General features: G+C 52.2%; 1 protein-coding gene across 1 annotated transcript; it reads right to left on the bottom strand.

Annotated features, from left to right (window-relative positions):
• Positions 1-430: 430 nt before the first annotated feature.
• Positions 431-21,933, bottom strand: Mmp15 (matrix metallopeptidase 15). Its single transcript, XM_034522686.2, has 10 exons — positions 21,183-21,933; positions 8,707-8,855; positions 7,758-7,886; positions 5,948-6,255; positions 5,491-5,652; positions 4,456-4,709; positions 3,922-4,060; positions 2,969-3,119; positions 2,717-2,832; positions 431-2,138 (listed from the first exon to the last, which is right to left on the bottom strand). Exons 1-10 carry the CDS (start codon positions 21,333-21,335, stop codon positions 1,723-1,725), a joined length of 1,977 nt encoding a protein of 658 aa, XP_034378577.1. The 5' UTR covers positions 21,336-21,933; the 3' UTR covers positions 431-1,722.
• Between the last annotated feature and the right edge of the window lie 2,836 nt (positions 21,934-24,769).

Genomic DNA, 24,769 nt, shown 5'->3' with positions numbered 1-24,769 from the left:
GCATTTTATTCTCTGAACATGGAGGGAAGATTCTGGAAGCAAAGTGGCCCCACTACCCAACTCTCTCCAGGGCCATCCCTGAGTTCTTGTACAAACCACCCCTCAGGCTGCCCAAAATCCAGTCCAGGTGGGTGGGACGATTGGATGGCCTTGTCTGGTTCTTCCCATCCCTCCAGATGTGGAGTAATTTGGGAAGCTGGGCTGTCCTCTTATCACGACCAAATGCCAAATAAACCTGGTTCTGGGCCTCAGCCCAGCCAGCCCCTCTACTGTTCCCCCTACACTCTTCCCTGACCCTCCTGGACTCCATCCCAACGGTCCTACCAAACTGGGAGTAGGGTATTCCTCAGCATCCCAGCTTGGCCCCGACCCTGCCAAGCATGTCTTCCTTGCGATATGCTAGAGTCTAGACATACAAAAGCAGCCACACTTGTTGGCTGTACATTTAATCAGTGCAGATTATTTACAGAACTAAAGGATAGGGGTGGATGCCCCACCCTTTGCTGGCTCTCAGGTTCTGCAGAGGTGATATCTAGAGTGCTCCTGGATACACCCCTCCCGTCTGTCACCTCTAGTGCCAGGCTATAAGAATCCACCACTTGGAAAGAGGTGGTGACCCAGAGGATCCTGGGTGGCTGCCTTTTACTGCTCAAAGCTTTAGGGAGGCAGAGGAGACAGAGCCAGCTGTACAGTACCATTTCCCACAGAAGCCCCCTGCTGACTCCAGGATGAAAAGAGGAAAGGAGGCTCCCCTTTCACCCTTAGGACAGACTTCCCAGGCCTTAGTGGATTCCTTTGGGGGTTCCACAGACTCTGTGGGGGTGAGCTGCTGGCCTGAGCCTAGTAGTGTTGTGTGGGGACAGGAAGCTGGAAGGGAGGAAGCCATTGTTAAGCCTGGTCTGTGACCTCCTGGGCATCCATATTATCAGGCACTGCCCGGGGACCTCTGGTACCCTAGTGTGTGCTGCCTGCCCCATGTCTCCAAAGGTGGGGACAAGGACAGCAGAAGCCAGAGGGTGGGGGGAGTGCCCAGTCTCCTGAGATCTATGGGTAATGAAGGAGAATGTGGGCAGCTTAGGGAAGGAGGAGCTAGTCACTAGCATCGGTTGGCAGAGCTTAGCAGGCTCCCTTTGGTCCTTGGTGAGACAGGTCCAGGGCCCCTTCCTAGAGGAAAGAAGCTGCAGACCCAGCGGTGAGTGGGAGCTGCTGGATGCCAGGATGGGGGAGGGCTTTCAGGCTTCTGGGCTTCTTAGTAGCCTAAGAAGGAGAAACTAAGTCTCAAGGTTATCAGGGTGGCCCCTGGGCCATAGACTCTCCCTAAGGCAAATTCAGGAGGGTAGAGCCCCAGCTGGGCTCCTTCAAGGCAAACATAGCTCTAGTCACGGCAGGAGAGAGATTCAGGCTGAAGAGCCAGCACTGAAGAAGCTTCCCAGCCCTCTGCCAACTTCCAGAGGTGTGAGCCTCTGTCCCTTCGTTCCTGCCTGGAGCCGTACACTCAGAGATCTCTAAGCATCTCCTGGCACGAGTCAGGAAAGCAGAAACAAAGGCTGAGAGAGGGTGCCAAAGAGAAGAGACACCTGGGCATAAATAAAGGAGGGCAGGGGCTACACTGGCAGGGGATGTGTGTGGCTAAGAGCATCCCGCTACCGAAGGAGCATGGGGTGGGATCCACGTGCCTGCCCCTGCAGACCTGAGCACTGGGTGCTGCGGGCTGCCACGTGATCAGACCCATTCCTGCAGTGAGCGCTTGCAGTAGAGCAGCATTCGGGGTGCGCCCTTGCGCTGCATCTGCACCAGAGCAAAGGCCAGGCCCAGTACGCAGAGCAACAGCAGCAAGGGGACCAACACCATCACCACGTTCACTGTCCGAACCACCTCCTCCATCTGCACCACCACACGGCTGCCCTCATCCTTGTCACCCGCATCCTCTTCCTTGCTGTCACCATCTGCCTCGGGCTCTGCACCCCCGTTGGGGTTGAAGGGTGGACGAGCCACATCGGGCCATCGCGATCGGGGCTCCACGTGCTCCTGGCAGCCCATAAAGTCCCGCAGGATGGATTTGGGATGGCCAGGTTCCATCCGTAGGCGCTCGTTGTTGAATTTCCAGTACTTGGTGCCCTTGTAGAAGTAGGTGTAGGCTATAGGAACAGACAGGCCAGAATGGGTTCAGGTTGGGGAAGGTATGGAACTTGGTGGTAGGACATTTGTGGAGCATGTTAAATGGTCCTGGGTCTTCCGGCACCGAACCCAAACCTAAAGCTGTTCTGGACCAGCTCTCTGGCCTTGAGCATCCTACATGCATCCCACTGACACCAGGAAGGGCTAGGTCTACAGCACAGGGCGTGTCTGGGCTTTACCGAGCACAGTGACATGCCTGCACACAGAAGCAGGCAGTCAGGCGGGGCACTGGCAAAGCTGGCAGTTCTGCCCCGAACATGAGAGGTTTAGGGTTACTTAAACCTCAGCTCTAGCTCCAGACATAGACAGACATGGGAGGCACCTAGACAGCAGCTTCTCTAGCTGTGGGGCTGGAGGTCCATCAGAAGAGGACAGTCATGATGCAGGACGGGCAGGATGTCACGCTGGAGCATGACAGAGCTAGGTCCTCCTTCCATGCAATCACAATGCCATGGGACCTCGGACGAACCCTGTATCCTGTTTATGTAGCAGAATACTCGGCAAGTGTCAGGTCCTCTGGGAGGGGATGGTCTGGTACCTGCATCGTTGCTGAGGAAGGCCCCTTTGGGAGAGGCGGGGATGCCCTGCCAGACACTGATGGGCTTGGGGTAGCCAGGGTCTCCATGTTGTGTTTCCTCGTTGAAGCGCCAGTACCTATGACCAGAAGTATCAGGCTATGAACCTGGAGCCCCGGCTTGGCCCTTGGGCCTTTCACCCATAGGCCTTCTCTGGGCAGGTCTGAAAATGAGAGGGCCTGGCTAAGCCTCCTCCTTTAAGAGAAGCTGCTCACCTGTCTGCTTGAAAGAAGAAGGTGTGACCCGTGGGCTCCCACCAGATAGCTGTGTCGATTCGGTCATAGGGGATGTCTGTACCATAGCTGCTCAGCGGCTGTGGGTAGCCTGGCTCCAGATTGGCTTCTCTGAAAAGCCAGTAGCGGTTACCTGCACAGGGAACAGTGGCCTGTGTGAGGATGGGGATGGGCCTGGGTTGGGGATGGAGGTGGCAGAAGAAATGCTTTTCTAAGTCCGCCATCCATTCACACCATCGCTGCCCATCTCGACACATGTAGACACGGTACCACACATACTAATGATACTCCACACGCATCTATGCCTATCCTCCTGGCCACCTCCGAGATGCTCATTTCTCGGTTTGTGCACAAGTCAACCGCTACCACCCAGCCCGACTCACACACTCTGCAGGCCCACAGGATACCTCCTCTAGGCCTGGGAGCTGTGTCTAGTGGCCCTTACGGTACCAGGTCTAGAACTCGCCATTTCAATTTGAGCCCAGCCTTGTATTCAGAGAATTCCTGCCTAAGGAGTGGGAGAGACTGATCTCTCAGGGGTAATGCTCCCTGCCCCCCATGTCCCCAAAACTTTCCTCCTGTAGACAGACACAGAGATGCTGGCCAGTTGGGCTTAGGGACCTGTTCTTAAAAAGGACAGTTTGCTCTTATGGGATTCATTCCCAGGGGGACAAGAGGCAGAGGCGGGGGCAGTGAGGAGGGGGGTTCTAGACTGCAGAAGATGGACAGGGATACAGTCGTAATCCAGGCAGCCCTGGCCTGCAGAGTCTAGGACTGCCTAATCCCCCCAGCCTCTGTCTCCTCTCCATCCACACTAAGCTTCCTCCAGGTGTTGAGTCAGCCCACCATGGGGATAGGAATTGCAGGACTCTCTCCTTTCCTAGATCCAACAGGGCACGAAGGCTGCCAGGACCCTTGCACGGCATCCCGCTTACCTTTGAAAAAGACGAAATGTCCATCCTGACGCTCATAGGCAGCACTGATGTTCCCGGGCAGACCGCGCCAGAAGTGGCCAATTGGCATGGGGTAGTTGTCCAGAACACGGTTGTGCCGGACTCGCCAGAACCAGCGGCCCTGTGGAAGAGGGTGGGTATTGACAGGGCAGCTCGAGCGTGCAGGGTACCTTGGCGCAGGGTGGGAGCTAGCTATGCTTACTCTGCTCCTTCCCAGGTCAGGGATGATCTGTCAGACACACCCGGAGGAGCCAGGCAGTACCTGGAGAGCCAAAGCAGCTCCAAGGAGGGAGCTTTGGGCTGAAGAGCAGAACCCGATTGCTGTGTGACCCTTGACAAGTCCCTTGCCTTCTTGGGTTGCTTTCCTCCTGGTCTAGGGTCTGGTAAGCACCCAGAAGCTGTTAGCAAGGGAGGAGCCAGGCAAGGCTCTGAATAGGCTTAGGGAAGCTATGGGAGGGGAGGGGAGGGTCAGGTTCTGGGTTGGCTGGAGGGGGCACTAGGAGGGTGGGGCCAGACCTTGAACACAAACATCTCTCCACGGAGCACAGCCACTGTGTCGAAGTTGCCATCGCAGATGTTGGGGCCATACTGGTCAGGCCTCTCTGTGGCTCGGGGCTGGGGTGGGGGCCCTGGTTTGGGGGGCCTCTCTGGCTTCCCACCTGGATGTGGTGGCTGGGGAGGCCGAGGTGGCTGGTGGTCTGGCCGTCCTGGCCGCCGGGGCCTCACAGTAGGGAGAGGCTGGGTGGGCTGTGGCTTACCATCTGGGGAGCCTACAGAGAGGGGGGATCAGGCAGTGAGAGAGGAGATACAGAGCCCAGCCTGGATGCTGGTCTCCCCTATACACAATGTTGGAGTCCTAAGCCTCCTAGCCTGGAGAGACTTGGGCCACAGCAAGGACCCCACCTCCAGGTATATGATCCTGTCGACCCAGAGAAGTCCTCTTCCTCTACCACATTACCATCCTTGCTCCCCTCCCCCGCTCAACCTCCTCCACAGACTCTTCTTCTCAACTTCTCTGCTGGATGGGAGGCTACCTGCCTCTGCTATGCCTGAGGACATTCTTCTCGCCTTGCCAGGCCCTAGGAAGTGAGGCACCTACCTGTAGAGTAAGTAGCACAGCCCTGGCTTTGGCAGCTTGAACTCTACCTGATACACACAGCTCATTACTGAATGGCTGGGGATGAAGGAAGGTATATCTGTCAGGCGCTCCCTGAAGAAGCTGACAGAAGACCTGGCCTTGGGGAGATCTGGCCACTATAGATTTGCTATGTAGAATCTGGGCTACATAAGCAGCAGTCTCAAATCCACTGGGAAGTCTGGGAACAGACTCAAGACTATGGATCCTTGGGACCTTGGGACACCCTTAGTCTAGTAGGGCATAGTGCCAAAGATAAGATGGAAATAGGATAGCTCATGTAAATCTTCTTGCAGCTCTAGCTTGGAGCCACAGTGTGGGCTCTGGCCAAGGGACTTGGCCTCAGTTTTCCTGCCTATAGAATGGGGGCAGAGTAGTGCCTATCTCACATGGCCAACTGGCCACAGCCTACTCACCATACAGCTGCTGGATGCCCCGAAGGTCATCGTCGGGCAGCTGGAAGTTGTCAGTGTCCATCCACTGGTAGAAGGGTGCCATGATAGCGCTGGGGTTGCTTGAGTGTTCCAGCCCCAGTGCATGGCCCAGCTCATGCACGGCCACCAGAAAGAGGCTGATTCCTGTCGTGAAGGCATACACAGTCACCCCAGGTCATCCTAGGCCCTCCAGGCTGCCATGGACCCTACTCTTGCTTTTCTCTTGGATGGGGCTGAGCTTCTCTTGCTTTTGGCTTCTAATTTCCCCATCTGAGAAATGGGCCCAACATCCCCTTCTCTTCCCGCCTTCCCTTGGTGGGACAACAGATTGAGATTAAGGGGACATTCCCTTCCCCTGAGCCTGAAGCTACTGAGCTGGAGGGGCTGGCCAAGCTTAGGCACTGCCTGGCCCGCTCCCACCCTGGCCAGCTGTCCTCACCATGCAGGTCAGTGCTGGAGAAGGTCCAGGGTTCATCTGCGTCGAAATGGGTGTCCCCACCCAGACCAGGGCCGGGGAAATAAGCGTGGGCCAGAAAGCCACCCACGCCATCAAACGGTGAGCTGTCGCCATGGAAGCCAGAGGCAAAGAGTACCATGATGTCAGCCTCTGCTCGCCTTCGCAGCCGAATGTCGTCATAGGGTACTTCCTGGAAGACCAAGGGTGTGACCTGCTCCCACACTTGGAAAGCCCTGCGCACTGCCTCCATGGAGTTGTACCAGCCCAGCTTCTCGGTGTAGTTCTGGATGCTGCGGGTGGGTGGGGAGATAAGAATGGACAGGGGCCTGTGGGATACTATCCGTGGCCACCACCTTCCTAAGAGTGCATAATGATGCCACACTATCCACTCTTAGATACGAATTAGAACTTTTCACATCCAGTAATGTATTAAGATATGACCCTAAGTTTTCATGGAGGAAGACAAGCAGATGTAAAACAGGAAAAACAGTGAGGCCTGGTGGCAGCCCATGCCTTTAGTCCCAGCACTCAGGAGGCTGGAGCAAGTGGATCTCAAAGTTCAAAGCCAGCTAGCTGGTCTACAGAGTAAATTCCAGGACAGCCAGGGCTACACAGTGAGACCCTGTCTTGAAAAACCAAAAAGAAACAAGAAAAAAAAAAAAAAAAAAAAAAAAAAAAAATATATATATATATATATATATATATATATACACATTAAGGAGATGGGTATGAAATCTAAATCCTGACCTGAAATCCCACCACTTGGAAGTTGGATGTAGTAAGGTTGGGGGTTCAAGGTTAGCTTCAGCTACATAGCAAGCTTGAAGGCATTCTGGGTATTACAGGAGGACCTGACAAATCCCCAACCCCCAACCCCCAACTCCAAATCTCAAAACAAAAGGTAATAAAATAGTAAGTAAATGAAAGTACAGGTTCTTTGTGGCCATGGGATAGGGGCAGCTGAGGACAAGCCACTCTGAATATTGAACCCAGGGACAGGCAGAACCTAACTTCAGCTGTGTGACCTTGGACACTTGACTAGACAGTTTCCGTTTCTTTATTTGAAAGACAGCAAAAGGAGAGGGACTAATACTTTCTTTGTGGGGGTCCTTGAGAGGATTAAGTGAGATACTGCGTGAAGGATATACAGCCCAGAGCAGGGGAGTTCTCAGCTTTCCTAATGCTCCAACCCTTTAATACAGTTCCTCGTGATATGGTGACCCCAACCATAGAATTATTTTGTTGCTACTTCATAACCATAATTTTGCTACTGCTATGAATTGTGATGTAATATCTGATATGCATGATATCTGATATGCCACCCCAGAAGGGTCACAACCCACATGTTGAGAACCACTGGTCTAGAGCCTGTATAGAAAGTAGAAAGCCTGCCCCTTCCCTGTGCATTAGACTCAGCTGCTGGTGAAGACAGACTGCTATAAAATGTAAGGGGTGAGGGGGAGGTTTGACTGAGTGGACCATGAATTCACTCAGGGATCTGAGGCCTGGGTGAAAGCAGGACATTTGACCCCTGGATCTACTGACCATACTGATTCAGGAGCTTATCTGACCACATTAGGACAGTATAGCTTGTAGCCAGCTGGGGCCAGACAAGAACCAAGCAGGAGATACTTGGAAGCAACCCAGCCTTCCCTGGAGGGAGGCTTCCTACACTGTGGGGGGGGGGGACCATCAGTGTGGCTAGCCAGACCTCTTCTGGTATGCTTCTGGGAAAGAAAGTCTAAGTCCCTCTGAGAAGGGTAAAGTCGCACCTTCGAAGCTGGACCCATACCTGAAGGTCAGGTGGTAGTTGTTCCATGTCTTTCCTGTCAGAGTGTAACGCTTCCGCCGTCTACGCAGGTTGGCTTTCACACGTACCCCAAACTGATCAGGAACCCCACACCGAGGCCGCTTCATCCACCTGGGCCACAGATATAGAGGAGTCAGCTTTGGGTTATCTCTTCCAGGGAACCTCTTGCTTCCCAGTTTTCCCTCACAGGGATATACTGGGGGTGGGAGACTCTCTGGCTTCCAGAATAGTGGGTAAAGAGATATCATTTTAAGAAGACTGAGCGCGGAGCAGTGACTCAGAATGTACGCTCCTGCTACTGAATATAATCCTAGGATGAGCTGGGCTCTCTTGAGGCCTCCTGTCCTAGTTATGTCAAGCTCTATGCTTCTCAACGTATCTGTAGGTCCTATCAGTTCTAATAGAGTAAGGCCTAACTAGGTTGTCCCATCCAGGGGTTCATTCCCATTCCCATGCCTGTGGCAGGTATCACAAATCGAACATAATGCTCTTCTTGCCAAAGCTGGATTATATCTACCTCATCTCTTTTTTATTTATCTCTTTTTTATGTATGTGCATGTATGTGTGCCTGCATGAATTAATGTACACTGTGTACACACAGGTGTTTGTTGAGATTCTCTCAGATCCCTAGGAACTGGAGTTACAGGTGCTTGTGAGCTATTTCCTGTGGGCACTGGGAACTGAACCCGGGTCCTCTGCATGAGCAGTCAGCAAATCTTAACTCTCCAGCTCCTATCTTTCTTAGCATAAAGCTTCAGGCAACCATACTAAACAACAAGCATTAGCATGAAGATCAAATCATTTGCTATTCCTTATCCGGACCACTCTCCTCTGAAGATGTCAGATACCAAAGGCTCCTCGGAGCAGGCTGCAGGCCAGGAGGCCCATGGGATGTGGAAGGGGTCAGTCACATGGAAGGACTCGGACTCACGTTTTTGTCTCTTCATCAAGCACACCCGTGACAGGGATCCCATAGAAACTCTGCATCTCGGCTAGGGCAGAAGCAAGGATCTGGGCAGAGCGCATGGTGGACATGTGGCGGCTTGGCTGGGGTAGGTAGCCATAGAGCCGAAGCCAGTTCTGCAAAGGAGCCAAACCAGGTCTGCTCAGTCGCTGCTCAGAACCCTCCAAGACCTCCCAACTCAAAGGAAAATTCAGTTCTTCCAAGGCCTATGAATCCCTCACCACCAAGCCCAACTCAGCTCTCCCACATCACTCCTGCAGACTGGTACATTATTCCCTGCCAATCCTCTGGACCTCCAGGTGGATCTTTCTGCTCCAGGCAGGCTGCTCGGGACCCTTAAGTATTCAGGCTCTCTCTTTGTTTAAAGGGCACTGGATCCTTTGGAACTGTAATTACAGACAGTTGTGAGCCACTGGATGCAGATGCTGAGGACCAAAATCTGGTCCTCTGCAGGAGCAGAAATACTCTTTCTTAACTGCTCAACCATCTCTCCATTTGTAGGGAGGTGGGGGCGTGGGGTAAGGTTTTGAGACACTGTTTCTCTTTGTAGTCCTAGCTGTTCTGGAACTTGCTTTGTACATCAGGCTGGCCTCAAACTCAGAGATTTGCCTGCCTCTGCCTCCTGAGCTCTGGGATTAAGGCGTGTGCCACCATCCTCAGTCCACTCCCCCCCCCTTTTTTTTTTTTTTTTTTTTTGGTTTTTTGAGACAGGGTTTCTCTGTATAGCCCTGGCTGTCCTGGAACTCACTCTGTAGACCAGGCTGGCCTTGAACTCAGAAATCCACCTGCCTCTGCCTCCCAAGTACTGGGATTAAAGACATGCACCACCACTGCCCAGCTACCAACCCCTCTTTTTAATTAAAAAAAATTTTTTTTAGTTAAGTTTGTGTGCATCTAGGTTCTCATGGTGTCCAGAATAGGGTGTTGGGTTGGAGCTGGAGTTAGAGGTGACTGTGCCACGACACATGGCACTAGGAACTGAGCTTGGGTCCTCTGCAAGGACATGCTCATAACTGCTGCGCCCTCTCTCCAGCGCCATTTTTAAAAAAAATGATAGTTTTTGTTTATTCTTTGAAAAACTCTGACATTTGTCCAATGGGTTTTGAACACACCCCCATCTGTGTCGGAATTTTGACAGGTTTGATCTCATATGGGTGATCACACCTGTTGTCAGCTGATGCGCCCAACAGACACGTCACGCCGAGAGTCATCCTTTTACAACTCTTCCTCCTATCCATCAGCTCGTAATTCTTTCTGCCTGATCTTCCACCCAGCCCTGATCTGTTAATATAGATGAGTCATCCACAGCTGAACACGCACAGTTACACACACTTGGCGCTTCGGCCTCTAATGAGTCTGCATTAACCACTATGCAAAGAGGCTTCTCTGACCAAAGTTAAGGCCAACAGAAACCTATGGATTGAAATAAGGATATTTAGAAGGCAGTCTGACAGCGTAAGTGTTTAACATAACAACAGAAGCCCTGGCACCTATGGTTTTTGGGGGTCATGAGCCTTTCTTCTTTCATTTAAAGTGTTTTTATTGTATGTGTATGAGTGGTTGTCTGCACCTGTGTATGTGCACCACGTGAGTGCCTGGTGCTCACAGAGGTTAGAAGTGGATGTTAGATTCGCTACAACTGGAGTTATAGAAAGTTGTAAGCTATCTGAACCAGGTCTTCCACAAGAACACACACACACACACACACACACATTTTTTTTTCTTTTCTCGCTTTCTTTATTTTTTTTTTTTTTTTTTTTTTTTTTTTTTTTTAGTCAAGGTCTCTCTTCTATATAGCTCTGACTGTCCTAGAACTTGCCTTGTAGGCCAGGCTGACCTCAAACTCATAAGAAATCAGCCTGCCTCTGTCTCCTGAGTACTGAGATTAAAGGTGTATGCAACCATGTCTGGCTTTATTAATTTTGGGTATGTATGGGTATCCATGTGGAGGTCAGAGGAGGTGGGTTCTCTCCTCCTGCCACATGGGTCCTAGGAATCAAACTCAGGTCTCCAAGCTTGATGGCAAACACCTTTACCTACTGAGTCAACTCACTGGCTCCTCTGTTCAGAATCTTTTAAGGTTTCACCAGGTGGGAAACCCAGCAGATCCTAAAGCCTCTAGGAGTATGTGGGCATGGGGAGGAGAGACAGGCTCAGGCAGGGTGTGCCAAGAGGATGTGACAAGGATTCTGCTATGAATTATTTATTTTATTTTCAAACAGGGTCTCTGGTGAGAGTGACCTTTAACTTCTATGTAACCAAAGGATAACCTTAAATTCCTTATCTTCCTGCCTCCACTTCCCAAGATTACAGGCGTGCACTACCATGCCTGGTTTCATGCTATCCTGGGGCTCAAATTTAGGGCTTCAGGCATGCTAGGCAACCTTCCTATCCACAGACCTACATCTTCAGCTCCTACTGTCTGTACTGGATGCTTCCTCATCTTCAAAATGAGGACCAGTGTGTTGTTACAGCGCGACTTAGTTACTATTGCTTGATAAAACAGCATTGAAGGGACCAGTATTCAGTATAAGATACCTCAAGACCTAGTTCTCAGCACAAAGGAGATTTATTTGCCCTGCAGGACAATGGGCGGGGAATAAGAGACAAAGGCTGGAGGTAGAGGAGAGGGAGAAGAGGAAAGGATATTTGTTCCAAAAGGACAAAGGACTGTCTTTGGATAGAGAGGAGACAGATGTGACCCATAGGCGCAAATGGCAATTAATAAAGGCGCAAGGGGAAATCTGTGTTAAATTTTAATTGTGCATGTTAATAAGGTGAGCCAAAGGGGGCTCTGATTGTTAGACTTCAATACTTTGGTAGCTGGACCTTGGTGGTCAGCCTTAGAGGGAGGTAGTGGCCAAATAAGGAAACAGGCCTTGGTGCTTAGTTTTAGAAATGTAATTTACTGGTTCTTAGCAAGGCAGAAAAATGGAGAGAAGGCAAGGCCTGCCAGAGCAGGGTTTGCCATGCCTGGGCTGGCTAGAGTCTCTTCAGCCATGCCCTTTGGGAAGAAAGGGTTTATTTACCTTACACTTCCATATCACCGTTCAGCACTGAAGGAAGTCAAGACAGGAACTCAAGCAGGGCAGGAACCTGGAGGCAGGAGCTGATGCAGAGGCCATGGAGGATGCTGCTTACTGTCTTGCTTTATATAAACCTGCATTCTTATATAACTCAGGACCAGCAGCCGAGAGATAGTACCACCTACAATGCAACTTCCTCCCTAATCATTAATCATGAAAATGCCCCACAGCCAGATTCTATGGGAGTATTTTCTCAGTTGGGGTTTCCTCCTTTCAGGTAAATCTAGCTTGTGTCAAGGTAACATAAAATGAGTGAGATTTGAGAGGTACAGCCCCAGGAAAAGCACCGTGTTCAGTTCCTTTCTAGAACTTGCCAGGCAAATCCCACCCATGCATCCTTCTACTTGACATCCATCCATCCATCCATCCATCCACCTATCACCTGCTCTGCCAGATGTTTCTGTTTTTTGTTTGTTTGTTTGTTTTTTTGTTTTTTTTTTTTTTTTTTTTTTTTTTTTTTTTTTTTTTTTTTTTTTTTTTTTGGAGACAGGGTTTCTCTGTGTAGTCCTGGCTGTCCTGGAACTCACTCTGTAGATCAGGCTAGCCTCGAACTCAGAGATCCGCCTGTCTTTGCCTCCCAAGTGCTGGGATTAAAGGCATGCGCCACCACTGCCCGGCCAGATGTTTCTGTATACTCTAGCATGACCCCTGGGGGGCTGGGGGAGACATGGCCATCTAGAGCTTATAGGCACCCAGGAGACCCTGCACCAGAAAGGGGGGCTTCAGGGTTCTTAAGTCCATAAATGCACCAGCAATCTGAACTGGCAATTCTGATGAATGATCCCGAGAAATGTTAGGAAAGACTAGCTGCCTTATGCCCTCAGATGGTGAGGGGAAGGTATCTAGGTAGAAACAAGGAAGCAGAGGCCTTCCTTGTCCTTATCACAGTTACTTGGCCACCTGGAAGACCCTCTTTCTAGGCCATTCTAGAAGGGAAAGGCTATACGCTGAAGAAACCCAAGGCAAGCTAGACATGGAAGATGCTTTGGGCTGACATCCATATGTTAGCCCACTCAGCCCAGGGCAGCAGTGCTCAAACTTGATGAACAGAGAGCTGCCAAACCAAGCCTCAGCCTGGCTGGCTGTGCAGTCCCACTCAGAGACTGGAGGGCCTTAGAGAATGGCAGAATAGCAAGCAGGGACCTGGAGCCAAGAATCAAGTGTCAGCTCTGTACAGAGTGGGGCCAAGCTTATTAAAAGATGGCGGGGGTGGGGGTGGGGGCAGTCTGAATTAAGGCCTCCTTCATCTGTGAGGTTCTGTAAGGATCAAGTGGCAAAAAGCCCTGTAAATGTTATGGATGATAAGAGACTGGGGCTCTGACTGACAACCTGGTTTCTGCCAGCAGGGCTGAGAGGTCCAGGCTTCTGGTGCAACTGGCCAGGCACAAGCAAGACCAGGGCCCAGGGTAGCTGGGGGAGGAGGGAGCCCCCACAGTTTCCCCACTGATTCTCTTTACCCCCTGACCCACACGGCAACACTGCTGCCTCAGTTCTTCCCCAGCACTGAAACCTCCTCTAAAGCTCCTATGGAGAGTCCACTTCCCTTTTGGACAGTTTTCCTGAAGCCTTGTGGAAAAGTCCAATGGGCAAGGTCACCAGGCTAAGGGCAAAAGGCATGGAGCTGGTGTGTGTGTGTGTGTGTGTGTGTTGGGGGGAGGTTGGGGGATGGGGTGGTTGCTGACAGATAAGGGCACCTTCAGATCACCTATTTGCATACGGTAAAAATATCTCCAGCGCTAGCAATCAGAACCACAGAGGGGCTGATTAGCCTGTCTGCAGAGCCACAAGGGGGGTAGGCTGGGATAGAGACTCAGGAGAAACCCCTGGGCAGGGAGGGAAAGGGAGCTGGCCTGTTTGCATGAAAGAGCTCCAGAGGTCTGGCAGAAGAGCTGTTTCATCCCAGAGCTAGCTCAGGGCTGCCAGACAGGTCTCAAGGGAGCCTGGTGACTCTCCTTCACATAGTTAAATGCCTTTAAGTCCCCAGGAAGCACAGAGTTTCCATCTCCCTATCAGCCATGCCTCCCAGCCACTGCTGGGGTGAAGGTGGCTGGTGACACCCCTGGGACAGGGACTGGTGAAGAGAGCTGCAGGCTCTCAGTATGAGGTGAAGCTGATGGCTGGCCTGTCTCTGGCAAACACGTGCTCAGAGTGGCTGCACACCAAGTGTCCACGAATCTGCCAAGCGGGCAGCAGACAGCACCCTGGCTGGGGCTTCTTTCCTTCCTAGTGTTGGGAGTGAGTGCTCCATCATCCCCGCACAGTCCTGGCTATGAGAAGATCTAGAAGCTAGCCACACTGGTGGAAGCAGGGTACACAGGGCAGCTACCACTGCCTTATTGTGACAGGCAGCTCAGACCCCTGGACCACGGATAGCTAAGGTGTTCTGCTGCTTCCAGACAAATGGTGGGAACAGTACCCCAGGTCCCACAGTGAAAGGAGGCTGTAGCCAGGCCCTTCCAGTTCCTATTGGTGGTATCTGTCCCTTGTGCATGGCACCTCCTGCCTCCTATTCCTCTTTGTCACCTACAGGTTCATGGGTGAGGCAAACAGGCAAAGCTGCGCTTCCCTGATGGGGAAACTGAGGCACGGAAGTCAGTACAGGGCATAGTAAGGGAAGGGTCCTTAATGCAGGGTTGGCTGCCCTTTCTATGAGGGCCACTGTCCGATGACATATGAGGGCTGGGGCATGAGGCCTCTCCCATCTTTAGACCAGAGCGTGTCTGTGGGATGTTCCCGAGACCCTAGAGTCATGGTTGTCCTAGCCATTGCCGTGAGTTTCAGCCTCCATCCAAAAAGTATCTATTGATGTTGCAGGCCGATCTCAAGCAGGAAGGCAAGGGACAGTACTTCATCAGGGAAATTCCTGATCCTCAGAAGACAGTAAACACAACCCGAGAACCTGCTGTGGACCATTTAATGCTTACAACCACTCCTGAAAGACAAACATCTGTCTATTCTTATTGTTCTGGGAGCAAGGGTCAGAGGAGTCACACAGCTGATCGGGGATAGACCTGGGTGCAGCGGGTTTCTGCAGTGTTCCTTGGCCTAGTATGCTGGGCTCTGGTCCTTCTTAGGAACAGCCCAGCACAGCACTGGGGTAGGGCACCTAATCCTCCCCACACCCAGTGTCTCTGGCTGGGTCTGGGCACTGAGCCAGACTGCCCTCCCCCAGGCCTGCTGAAGCAATATGGAGGGATATAAGCCTGCAGGGAGGGTGCACCTGAGAAGGAGCCCCCAGATCCCAGATTGATGCTGTGCCTAGAGCAGCTATTGGAGCGGGGAGACAGGACTGGGGCCTGGGCCACTGCTGTGGACAATATCCTGCTCCTGGGGCTTACACTAGGGGAGTGTCCAGTAGTAGCACATCCGCCCTTTCCCCCAAGGCCCTTATCAGGCCTCAGGTGATAAAGACAATCTCAAAGGTTCTGCTCTGTCTCTTACCTCAACTCCTTCAGTAATCTGAGCAGCCCGAGGTGTGTTTTGCTCAGCCAGGTACAAAGGAAAGCTTGTCAGGACCATCAAAGATGAATCAGTCCCTAGACCTAAGATCTGAGGATTCTTGGAAACAAACCAGGGTTCTGCTCTGTCTGCCATACCAGAAGCGCACACACACACACACACACACACACACACACACACACGAACACACACGAACACACACACGAACACACATGTAAGGGGGCGTTCCAAAGCAGCCAAGCCCAGCCACCTCTCTGAGGCAGGGCCACAGATGCATCCAACAGGCACCCCTGAAGAGACAGGGTACTTAGAACTACCCTAGGCAGCTTAGTCCATCTATGCCAGCAAGGCACCTTAGACAGCCCCCCACCCCCACCCCAAGGCTGAATAGAAACTAACTCTGGCCTTGTTTCTGAGTAGAAACTTGCCCAAGGCCCTAGTTGCTTGTCTATGAGAAACTGGCTAAGATAACTCTGAAACTTAGTTTCCACCTCTGCGAAATGGGGCCATTCGGAACAGGACAAAAAGCTGAATGACTAGACACCAGGCCAATAAAGAAAGAGAGAATTTGCTGAGCATGGTGGCACTTTAATCCCAGCACTTGGGAGACAGAATTCAAGACCAACCTGGTCTACATAGCAAGTTCCAGGCTGGTCAGAGCTACACAGAAAGACCTCGTCATCATAAACAAGGGACTGTCCAGACTACTCAATTCTTGTTGTCTGATACTCTCAGGGGGTTGCATGGTCCATTTGAAAAGTCCTAGGGCATGTGAGTTTGGGAAGCCTAATCTACTTTAATATGAACCTAGGATCCTTCTGCCTCAGGTTTCCAAATCCTGGGATTATAAGCACGTACCATACCCATCATACCCGTCTTAATTGTATGCATTTGTATGCAAGTTCAGGTGCTCTTGCAGGCCAGAGGCCTAATAGCCGTGAGGTGCCTAATGTGGACGTTGAGAACTGAATTCCAGGTGCTCTGTAATGTTCACCCTGTGACATCATCTCTCTCTAGACCCACAAGTCTCCCTGCCCCCAGTTTTGGGGGTTGATTGATTACAGAGCCTAGACTATGCCAGGCAAGTGTTCTACCTCTGAGCTTACTAACCCAGACTGGGTTTTTTTTGTTTTGTTTTTTTTGTTGTTGTTGTTTTTTTGTTTTGTTTTGTTTTGTTTTTTTAACTTTTTATTTGGAAACAGGGTCTCATGAAGTTGCCTAGGTTGGCCTTGACCAGGTGGCCCTTAAACTTGAAATCCTCCTGCCTCAGCCTCCTAAAGATCTGAGATTACATACAGGCCAGAGCCACTAGGCTCCTACTCCACTCTGAGTCTTAAAGAAGGCTATGGGTTATGGTGATTGTCGGGGACTTCCAGCCAGGGAAGCAGGAAGGAGGCAGCCACCCAACCCGCCCCCCACAAGCCTTAACCTGAAGGAAAAACAAACGGGTCCTTTGGCCTATGGGAGGGGAGGGGCGGGGCGGGAAGGGCCTTTGTTTGCTGTGGAGTTTTCAAGGTTGGCTAGAGACCAGGCCTGGAGTATCACCTGGACCTTGGGACTCCCCAGGACAGGGTCTGGGTGGGAGTAGGTAAGGAACAGGGCAGCTTTGGTAGACTCCCTGAAAAGACTTTGCTATCTGGGTCAGTCTCAGCAGGCTCCTACTAGCAGAAGGAATTCATGGGGTGATACCTTGCAATCTGACCTTTAGCCCAATCTGAGACACCAAGACTGAAGGTTGTGGGTTCGAACTCCCATTCTGCAGTTCCTGGCTATGTAACCTGAGGTGCTTTCACCCGGAGAGCTTAGTTTTCTCTTCCATATGCATTAAAAGGAAGAAGAAATGTGAAAATGCTTCTAGAATGTTCTTGGACAGAACTAGTTTGATAGCTGTACTGAAGTAACGCCTGGGGCTCTTGGGCTGCCTGGGCACATAGCATTTACACATTGTCTATAAACAGAATAGTCTTTCCTGTAACACTGTCAGGCAGATATTATGGCCATTCCATCACAGGCAAGAAAACTGAAGTTCAGACAGGTTCAACAACTTGCCAACAAAGGCTGCTGCTTGCTTCTCTGTCGTTATTCTTACCACGGGCTATGATGCTAAGTGCTGGACATGGAGCTGGGCTCCTCGTGTCTCCATGTGGTTCCCAGGTCTCTGCTCTCCAGGCTGCAGAGTTCTGGGGACTCAGCCATCCGTGGTTATGAAACATAGGACATCGGACAGCAGAGGAGGTTAAGGCAAGCCTTCTGTTCATTTCCTCTTGTCTCTTTGGGGGCTCATGGGATTCAGTGGGAGGTACCCGTTGTACCCCTTGGCAAACCCAAGTCTGCCACACTTGCCTGGGACTGCATGCCCTGTCCCTTCCTGCAGAGGGCCTAGCCGCATGATTGCTAGTCTCTAGGCATTCTCCGAATAAACACATGTCCATTGGGGAGCAGTGCTCCACAGCCCCCATTCTCAAGCCCTGGGGTGGGTGGGTGGGTGCTCTTCCTGCCCACGGGTGCTGATATGCTCAGGCCTGGGAATGCTCAGCTATCCTCAGTCTCAGGGCCTTATCCATGGACTGTGCATCTGCCAGGATTCTCTTTGCAAGGAAGAGGTGTCCACGCAACATCCTTAACCCTTTTGTTTCTGCTGACTCATCGAGTACTGTACCATGTAACTGGCCATGGGGTTCCTGCCTTGGTGTCCACCTAAATCTTGGGGTGACATTAAGGATGTCACCTTTGAACCCTCAGGCCGAAACCAAACTCCCAGTAGGGTAATGTTGGCAAGGACCACCTGAATCCAGACACAAAAAAGGGGAAAAAAGGGACAGCCAGACTAAATCCATGGTGGGGAAAGGCCTTCCCACATCCACTGCATGCCATTCTGAGTTGGCACAAGTGACTTCTGGACTTTTAGAGAAAATCTTTAGGGGAGAGAGTATGGGTATGTTACCATGAGGTTTTCTGTCCACATCTAGGGGTATCTTTTAGAAGTCTCCTTCCTCCTTGGGGTGGGGCAATATAAAGTATGTGTGTCCAGGGGTCAGAGTGGGCAGGCCGGGGCCATATGCTGTTCCATTGAAGACACATGAGGAGGTCAGTGATGGCTGGGCCAAGGGAGGTCCCAACACAGAGACATGTTAAAGGATAATGTGAAAGATGGTCTACATCCAACCCCAGGCCTCAACTGTGCCCATCACACTGATTCTCTCCCATCTTGAGGATGTGTGGAGATACAGTGTCCGAGTTATCCTTGCTATGAGCCTAACATAAAACCCCTTTCCCTTCAGAGAAGACATGAGGCCTGTACGGTTTCTGCTCCATAGTTGAGAAGGAATATTAGTATGAGGAGGGACCTAGAGGGACCATCACTGGCATACAAGAGGAGATGGGTACACAGACAGTGACTCCAGTCAGATCTGAAGATCAAAAGAACTCTATGGCCTGGTGGTAGCGGCACATACCTTTAATCTCAACTAGGGGGGCAGAGACAGTGGCACTCTCTGAGTTTGAGGCCAGCCTGGTCTACAAAGAGTCCCAGGAGCACCCTAGTTGACTCCAGTCTCCTCGCCTCCTTTTGCTCACCTCACCTTCCTCAGTGGTCAGATGAGGACAGGAAGACTTATGACACTATTCAGGAAAGGTGGGAATGTCCAGTTTTGGTGTTGGTGGCACCACGCTTGTGAACTCTGGCCTCCTGAGTCACTTCCACAGGATAGGCTGAGAGTGCTAAGTTTCGGGAAAGAGCGGGAGGAAGAGTTTCCCTAGTGAAAAGCAAAGGCACTCAGGTTGCCAAAAATTGTAGCCAAGGTCTGTAGCAGGGTCCTGATGGGGTGGCAAGCTGGCACCCCACCCAGGTGGGGTTCTAGGTCACAGTGCCCATCCAGGGGAGAAAATGACAATGGCTAGGGCAGAGTAACTCAGGAGTAGCTTTGCCAAGGAAGGCAGGCTGGTAGTGGCTGGCTGCAGGTGTGTAGCAGCTTCTAGCACAGCCCAGCTTCTGGTTCCTTTATCTAGTGAATTCCTGTGGCTGCCACCTGGGAGGGTGAAAAGAGGCAGGGTGTTGGCCTTGGTTCAGCTATCAAAGGTACTCAAAGCCAGGGGTCAGGAGCTGTGAGAACCAGGACCTTTCTCAAAGGAAAGGGAATCTGGACACTATGTATGGCAGGTCTAGACTGAGCAGATGGGTCTAGGGACTATTTGGGTCCAATTATGGCCAGTCCTAAGGGATCTCCCAGAGCAGCCTGTATACCGAAGCCAACCCTAAGGGTTAAGACATCCATCCTTCCGCCCACTGTGGATTCCAACATGCAACATTTCAGAGTCCTTTTCTAGCCACAGTCTAGGCACAGCCAAAATTGTACACCAAGAGTCAGTCCTAGCTAGGGACATCATGGCTTTCTTCTGCGGTGTGTGTGTGTGTGTGTGTGTGTGTGTGTGTGGTAGACTGGGGGCACACTTAGCTGTACTTCCTCAGTTGGAGGGGGCACACCAAGCCTCAGCTCCTGGCCATCCAGGAGGTCCATTCAACAATGCACAACCACCAAAATCCAGCTTGGTCTATGTAGGCCACAAACTCTCAAAGGGGAATCCATGACTTGAAATTCTTTGGCATCTTCTCCAGTGGCAGCACCTTGGTTACAGGCAAATAATCGCTACCAGCAGGAGCTCCCTATAAGCCTCTGGCCCAAGGCCTTGTGAATTGGGTTGGGCTCCGTGCAACTCTCTGATCTGATGAGAGGAGGGCAAGGCAGGTGGAGGACTGGAGGTGTAACTGGTCCCCCCAAGTTTTTATTAAAGCAGGGTGGGGAGAGAACAGACTTTCATTGGAAAAATCTCTCTCAGGTAGACTAGAAAAGTGGGCAAGCCTTCGGGACTGGGATGGAAGATTAGGCTGTGTGCAAATACAGACAGTGCTCCAGAAAAGTCCCAAAAGCCTTTGGAACTGAGATGGCAGGATGCACTGTCTGCAAACCATCGCTCCAGGCAGCCCAAGGACCCCAAGGGCCCCAAGGCCCCAAAAGCCTACAAGGAAGATGCAGCCCCTGGCTCGTCCTCTCTCCAGACTCCACACCTTTCTCCCAGGACTGGATAGAATGATCATTAAAAGTTCGATGGCACCCTATGGTGACCGTGCTAATGCGCGGGGAGCGTACACTGGAGCGGGAGGTACTGGTAGGGACTCTGCGCGGGGAGACCGCGCCTGGTCACTCCCTGGACCAATCCAGAGAGCGGCCAGCATATGGACGTCAGCCCAGCTTCCAGAGAAAAGAGGCGTGGAGTCCACCCAGTTTCACCCAGGCCTGGGCGTAGGGGCGCTGGTGGGAAAAGTGTTTCAGAAGATAGGGTCTGTCCTTCAGACCCCATCCCTGGCATGGGAATACTTCAGCCCAAGAAAGTCACCAAAGCACCGTTGCAATCCGCCTTTAGCCTGGGAGATTCACACCCATCCCCCAACCATCCTGGTCAGCCCGGCAACGCACGATGTCAGCCAAAGGAGTGTCTGCCAAAGCGCGAGCGCTGCGGGGCTCTTGCTCCGCCTGAGTTCTCACTACCCGCAGCACCCCACCCCTCGTCTCTCGTAAAGCCCACAGTGCGCAGATCCGGCTCTCGAGGAATCGCGCGGGCTAAAAGACTGGAGGCGAGGGCTAGGGGCTGTGGAAGCGGCTGCAGGGACTCATGCTAGGGCGGGTCAGTGCCCGGAGCGGCTTCAGGGTGCACGGCAGCTGTGAGCCCTGTACATCCAGGGCTTTGGGAAGAGGAGCGCAGCAGAGCTCTGAATAGGGAGTGGCAGCCTGCCAATCCCGCTTTCTACCCATGCTCTCCAGTCCCGATCAGCCCTCACCCCTCAAGGCCCGGTGCGTCTCCCCCACCTGCAAGCCTCCTACAAGCGGGTGGGGTTCTTACCTCAGCGGCGTACACTTCGGCGTCTTCAGACGCTGTACCGTGGCCCAGACAGTCCAGAAGCACCACCAGTAGCAGCGGGAGCAGCGAAGCTCGGCTGCTGAAGCAGCTGCCAGCGCAGCCTGGCCGTCCGAGTGCGCTCCGGTCGCTGCCCATGCTCTTAGGCAGCCAGCCGGGTCCCGAGCGCTGCACGCAGGGCTAGCTCGCTGGCCGGCACCGCGTCCTCGCACGCGGCTGGGAAACTTGCGACGCTCCCTGGCTCCCGGCCCCGCGGGCGCGCGGCGGACCTCGGGTTCCCAGTGCTTGCGGGAGCAGCTCAGGTCCCCTCTGCAAATTCCCAAACCGGGTGAGAAGCGGGCAGGGCAGGTCGGGGCACGCGGGGACTCGCCCGCTGGAAAAGGGGACCGGCCGAGCTGCACGCCGCAGAGTCTCGCAGCGTCGGCGCGGTGCGCCCTGGCCCCGGCCGCCGAGAGCAAGCACAACTCCAGAGCCTTTGTCTGGCTCAGCGCTCCGGCCGCCCGGTCCCGCGGCGCCCCCTGCGCGCCCTGCTCTCTCTGTCCATGCCCAAGGTCCCCCGCGCTGCTCAGAGCGCGCGCTTCCCTCTGGCTCCACTAGCTGCCGCGCCCAATCGGGCCTGGATCCCCAGGCAGTCCCGGGAGGGGCGCAGGGAACCGGCCCGAGAGAGCGACGAGCCCGCCAGCCAGCTAGCCAGCGCCCGGCGTCCCCGGCGAGTTTGGCTCCGCAGTCCTCTCCCAGTGCGCGGCGGGAGCCGCCGTTCTTAAAGGGCCAGTATGCTCCCTGTGCGCAAAGCCAGGCGCAGGCTAGGGGCGGTACCTAACCCGAGGCTTCTCAGTAGCAGGTGCCGGCTGTGGTCCCCGGGCAGGTGGGTGACTCGTCTCCATTTTTCCTGATGGCGGCAAACCTCTCCTAACCTGCTCAGCTCCTCTCTCTGGGGAGCAGGAGTGACCCCATAACTTGACCCTATGCTGAGGGAAGGCGCAAGGTAGGCGAGATCTCCCTTGGAGGCCAGCTTGTAGATCTCTCCAGCTACCTGGTGGGAGGCGATAGGACATTCGGATCAAAGTGGGCCGGAAAAAGACTTGGGTAAGGACCTGAAGTACTGCTTTAAGTTTTTAAACATGGCAATAAAACTCTGGGGAAAAAAAAAAAAAAAGAAGTTGGAGGAGCGGGTAAGATGGCTCAACGGGTAAAGGCCACTGGCCACCATCAAATTTGTCAAGTGCGGCCACTTGGTGAACCGATAGAACCTGTGTCACTGTGTTAGAACCTACACACGCACGCAAGCCCCAGAGTGTCTTAGACTCTTTAGTAAATTTCCTCAGTCGAGAAGTCTGGGGTTAGGGCGCCTCTGGGGCGCCTCTAAGTGCTGAATGCAGCCTGAATGCGCATGCTTACAAGGCATGTGAGTCTGCATCCCCACTCTCTGCTGGGTGGATATGAGCAAATTACTAGAATTTTCTGAGTTTGTGTTGGGCTGAGGGTTCCAACTCTTAGTGTGCACACATTTCACTTCCAAGCAAAGCCCGCTCTATTTGGTTTCTGTTATGAGAAAGTTAGTGTGTCCATCAGAACTCTGGGTGGGAGGGCAAACCTTCCGGTGAAACTTGGGCTAGATAACTTTTACTCTGGTGTGGACGTTAAGGGGAACGAAGGTCCACCTTCGTTGGAACTTCGTCCAGCCCAAGGTCAGCCCTAGTGTAGTTAACTGGGGGAACTGGTATGCCACTCGAGAACCATGGGAGCCAGGGCAGAGGGCAGCACACCTTATCACCTCCCCACAGATGAGGAAAATGAGGGTGGATCCTTCCTAGAGTAGGCTCTCTGGGTACCTCCGCCCCCTCCCCCCTCTCAGAAATAGGAGACCTGGCAAAGGACCTTAGACATGGCTGGTTTGAACGTATTCAACAGCTAAAGGAGGATAAAGCATGCCCAGTGCCTTGCCTACAAACATCTCTTGGAAAGGAAATTGAGGTTTGGAGAAAAGATAGAGGCAGTCTCTCCCCTTTCCACTGATGGGGTCCCTCACCCAGAAAAACAGCTTCTGAATTCTCTAATTAAAAAATTGATTTTGAGAAATGTCCAGTGTCCGGTGAACAACAGCTTCTGTTTAGGTGTACTGCATCTGTTTGCAAAATTTATTCCCATTTTTAAAAAATTGAGTTTATGGGGCTAACTGGTAATAATAAAAATCTCAGGTGGGTGGGCAGGTTCGAGAGACTATGATAAGTCAAAGCTGATGTTTTTTTTCCATTGCCCATTGTTCTGGCTCTAGGAAATGGACCTCCCCTCCTCTCCCTCCCTCTGTCCCTTTTCCCCCTCCCCCAAAAAGCTTTTCCGAGGCAGGGTTTCATTGTGTAGCCCTGGCTGTCCTGGAACTCACTCTATAGATCAGATTGGCCTCAGACTTACAGAGATCCACCTGCTTCTGCCTCCCAAGATTAAAGCTGAATACCACCACATCTGGCAGGAGTGGAAATGGATTTTTATGTGAGAGATTCTTCAGAAAATTCTGGATTTCAAACCAGGTCTCTGGGTTCCTGGCCCAGGTCGACGTCACTGGAATCTGGAGCATTTGTTTCCTATTGAGCGTTACTTTCTTGTTTGTAAAAGGAGGGTTCTGATTCAGTGCTCTTAACCTTTAGCCATCTCTCCAGCCCCCATTACCTGATTTTTTTTTCCTATCAGTTTTAGAAGTATGTAGCTATGTGGTCCACTCCCATTAGCATTGCTGTCAGTAACCCTTCTGATGAGAAGGTCATGGGAGATTAGGTTGCCTGCTTTTCAGGACTTGGAGGCAGCTCAAAGGGGCTGGAACAGGTTGGAGAGATGGCTCCGTGGTTAAGAGCATTTACCTATCCATCAGAGGATGCAAGTTTGGTTCCCAGCACCCATATCAGGTAGGTTAGAATTACCTGTGACTCTGGCTCTGAAGGAACCTGACTCCCTCTTCTGGCCTCTGTAGGCACACACACATACACGTATATCTATACACACACCCCAACCCCATCCATGGTGGGGTTTGAAAGTGCACAACACATTAGGCCTAGTTTCCCAACCTCTAGTTACCAGCCCCCATGCCTGAAGACCACCCCATATCTTTAATTCATAAAAACCTCTATGGTTGGGAAGGTTGGTTTGAAGCTTTTGCCTGCTATTTGGGCACTTATCACTTCAGTGACTGGTACTGTGCCAGGCTGGCAAAACAGGACCCTTTCGGTCAACAGGACAGTCTTTTGGACTGTGGGTGCCAAGAGAAGGAAGAAACAAACAAACCAAGTACTTTCCCTCTCTCTTGGAAACAGAGCTGGGGTGGTCTAATGATGCAAAGGAGAAGCTTTAGTGCCAGATGGAGATCAGCCAGCCAGGTCTTGAGATGAGCATTCCCTGCCCTGCAGGGAACATCTGAGGATGCCAGAGCCAGATGTGTTGATTCTGTACTCTCCCAGGCGTGAGCAAATCCTCGTCAAGAACAATTCTTCCCCGAACACCGCCCACCTAGTGGTGGACAGGCCTGCTCTGGCCTTCCGTCTCCAGTTGTCTCTTGGGTTTCTGGAGCGCTTCTCCTCTTT

Source organism: Arvicanthis niloticus, chromosome 18, assembly GCF_011762505.2.
Source record: "Arvicanthis niloticus isolate mArvNil1 chromosome 18, mArvNil1.pat.X, whole genome shotgun sequence".
NCBI classification, from domain to species: Eukaryota; Metazoa; Chordata; class Mammalia; order Rodentia; family Muridae; genus Arvicanthis; species Arvicanthis niloticus.
This window is presented reverse-complemented; position numbering and strand designations above follow the sequence as displayed.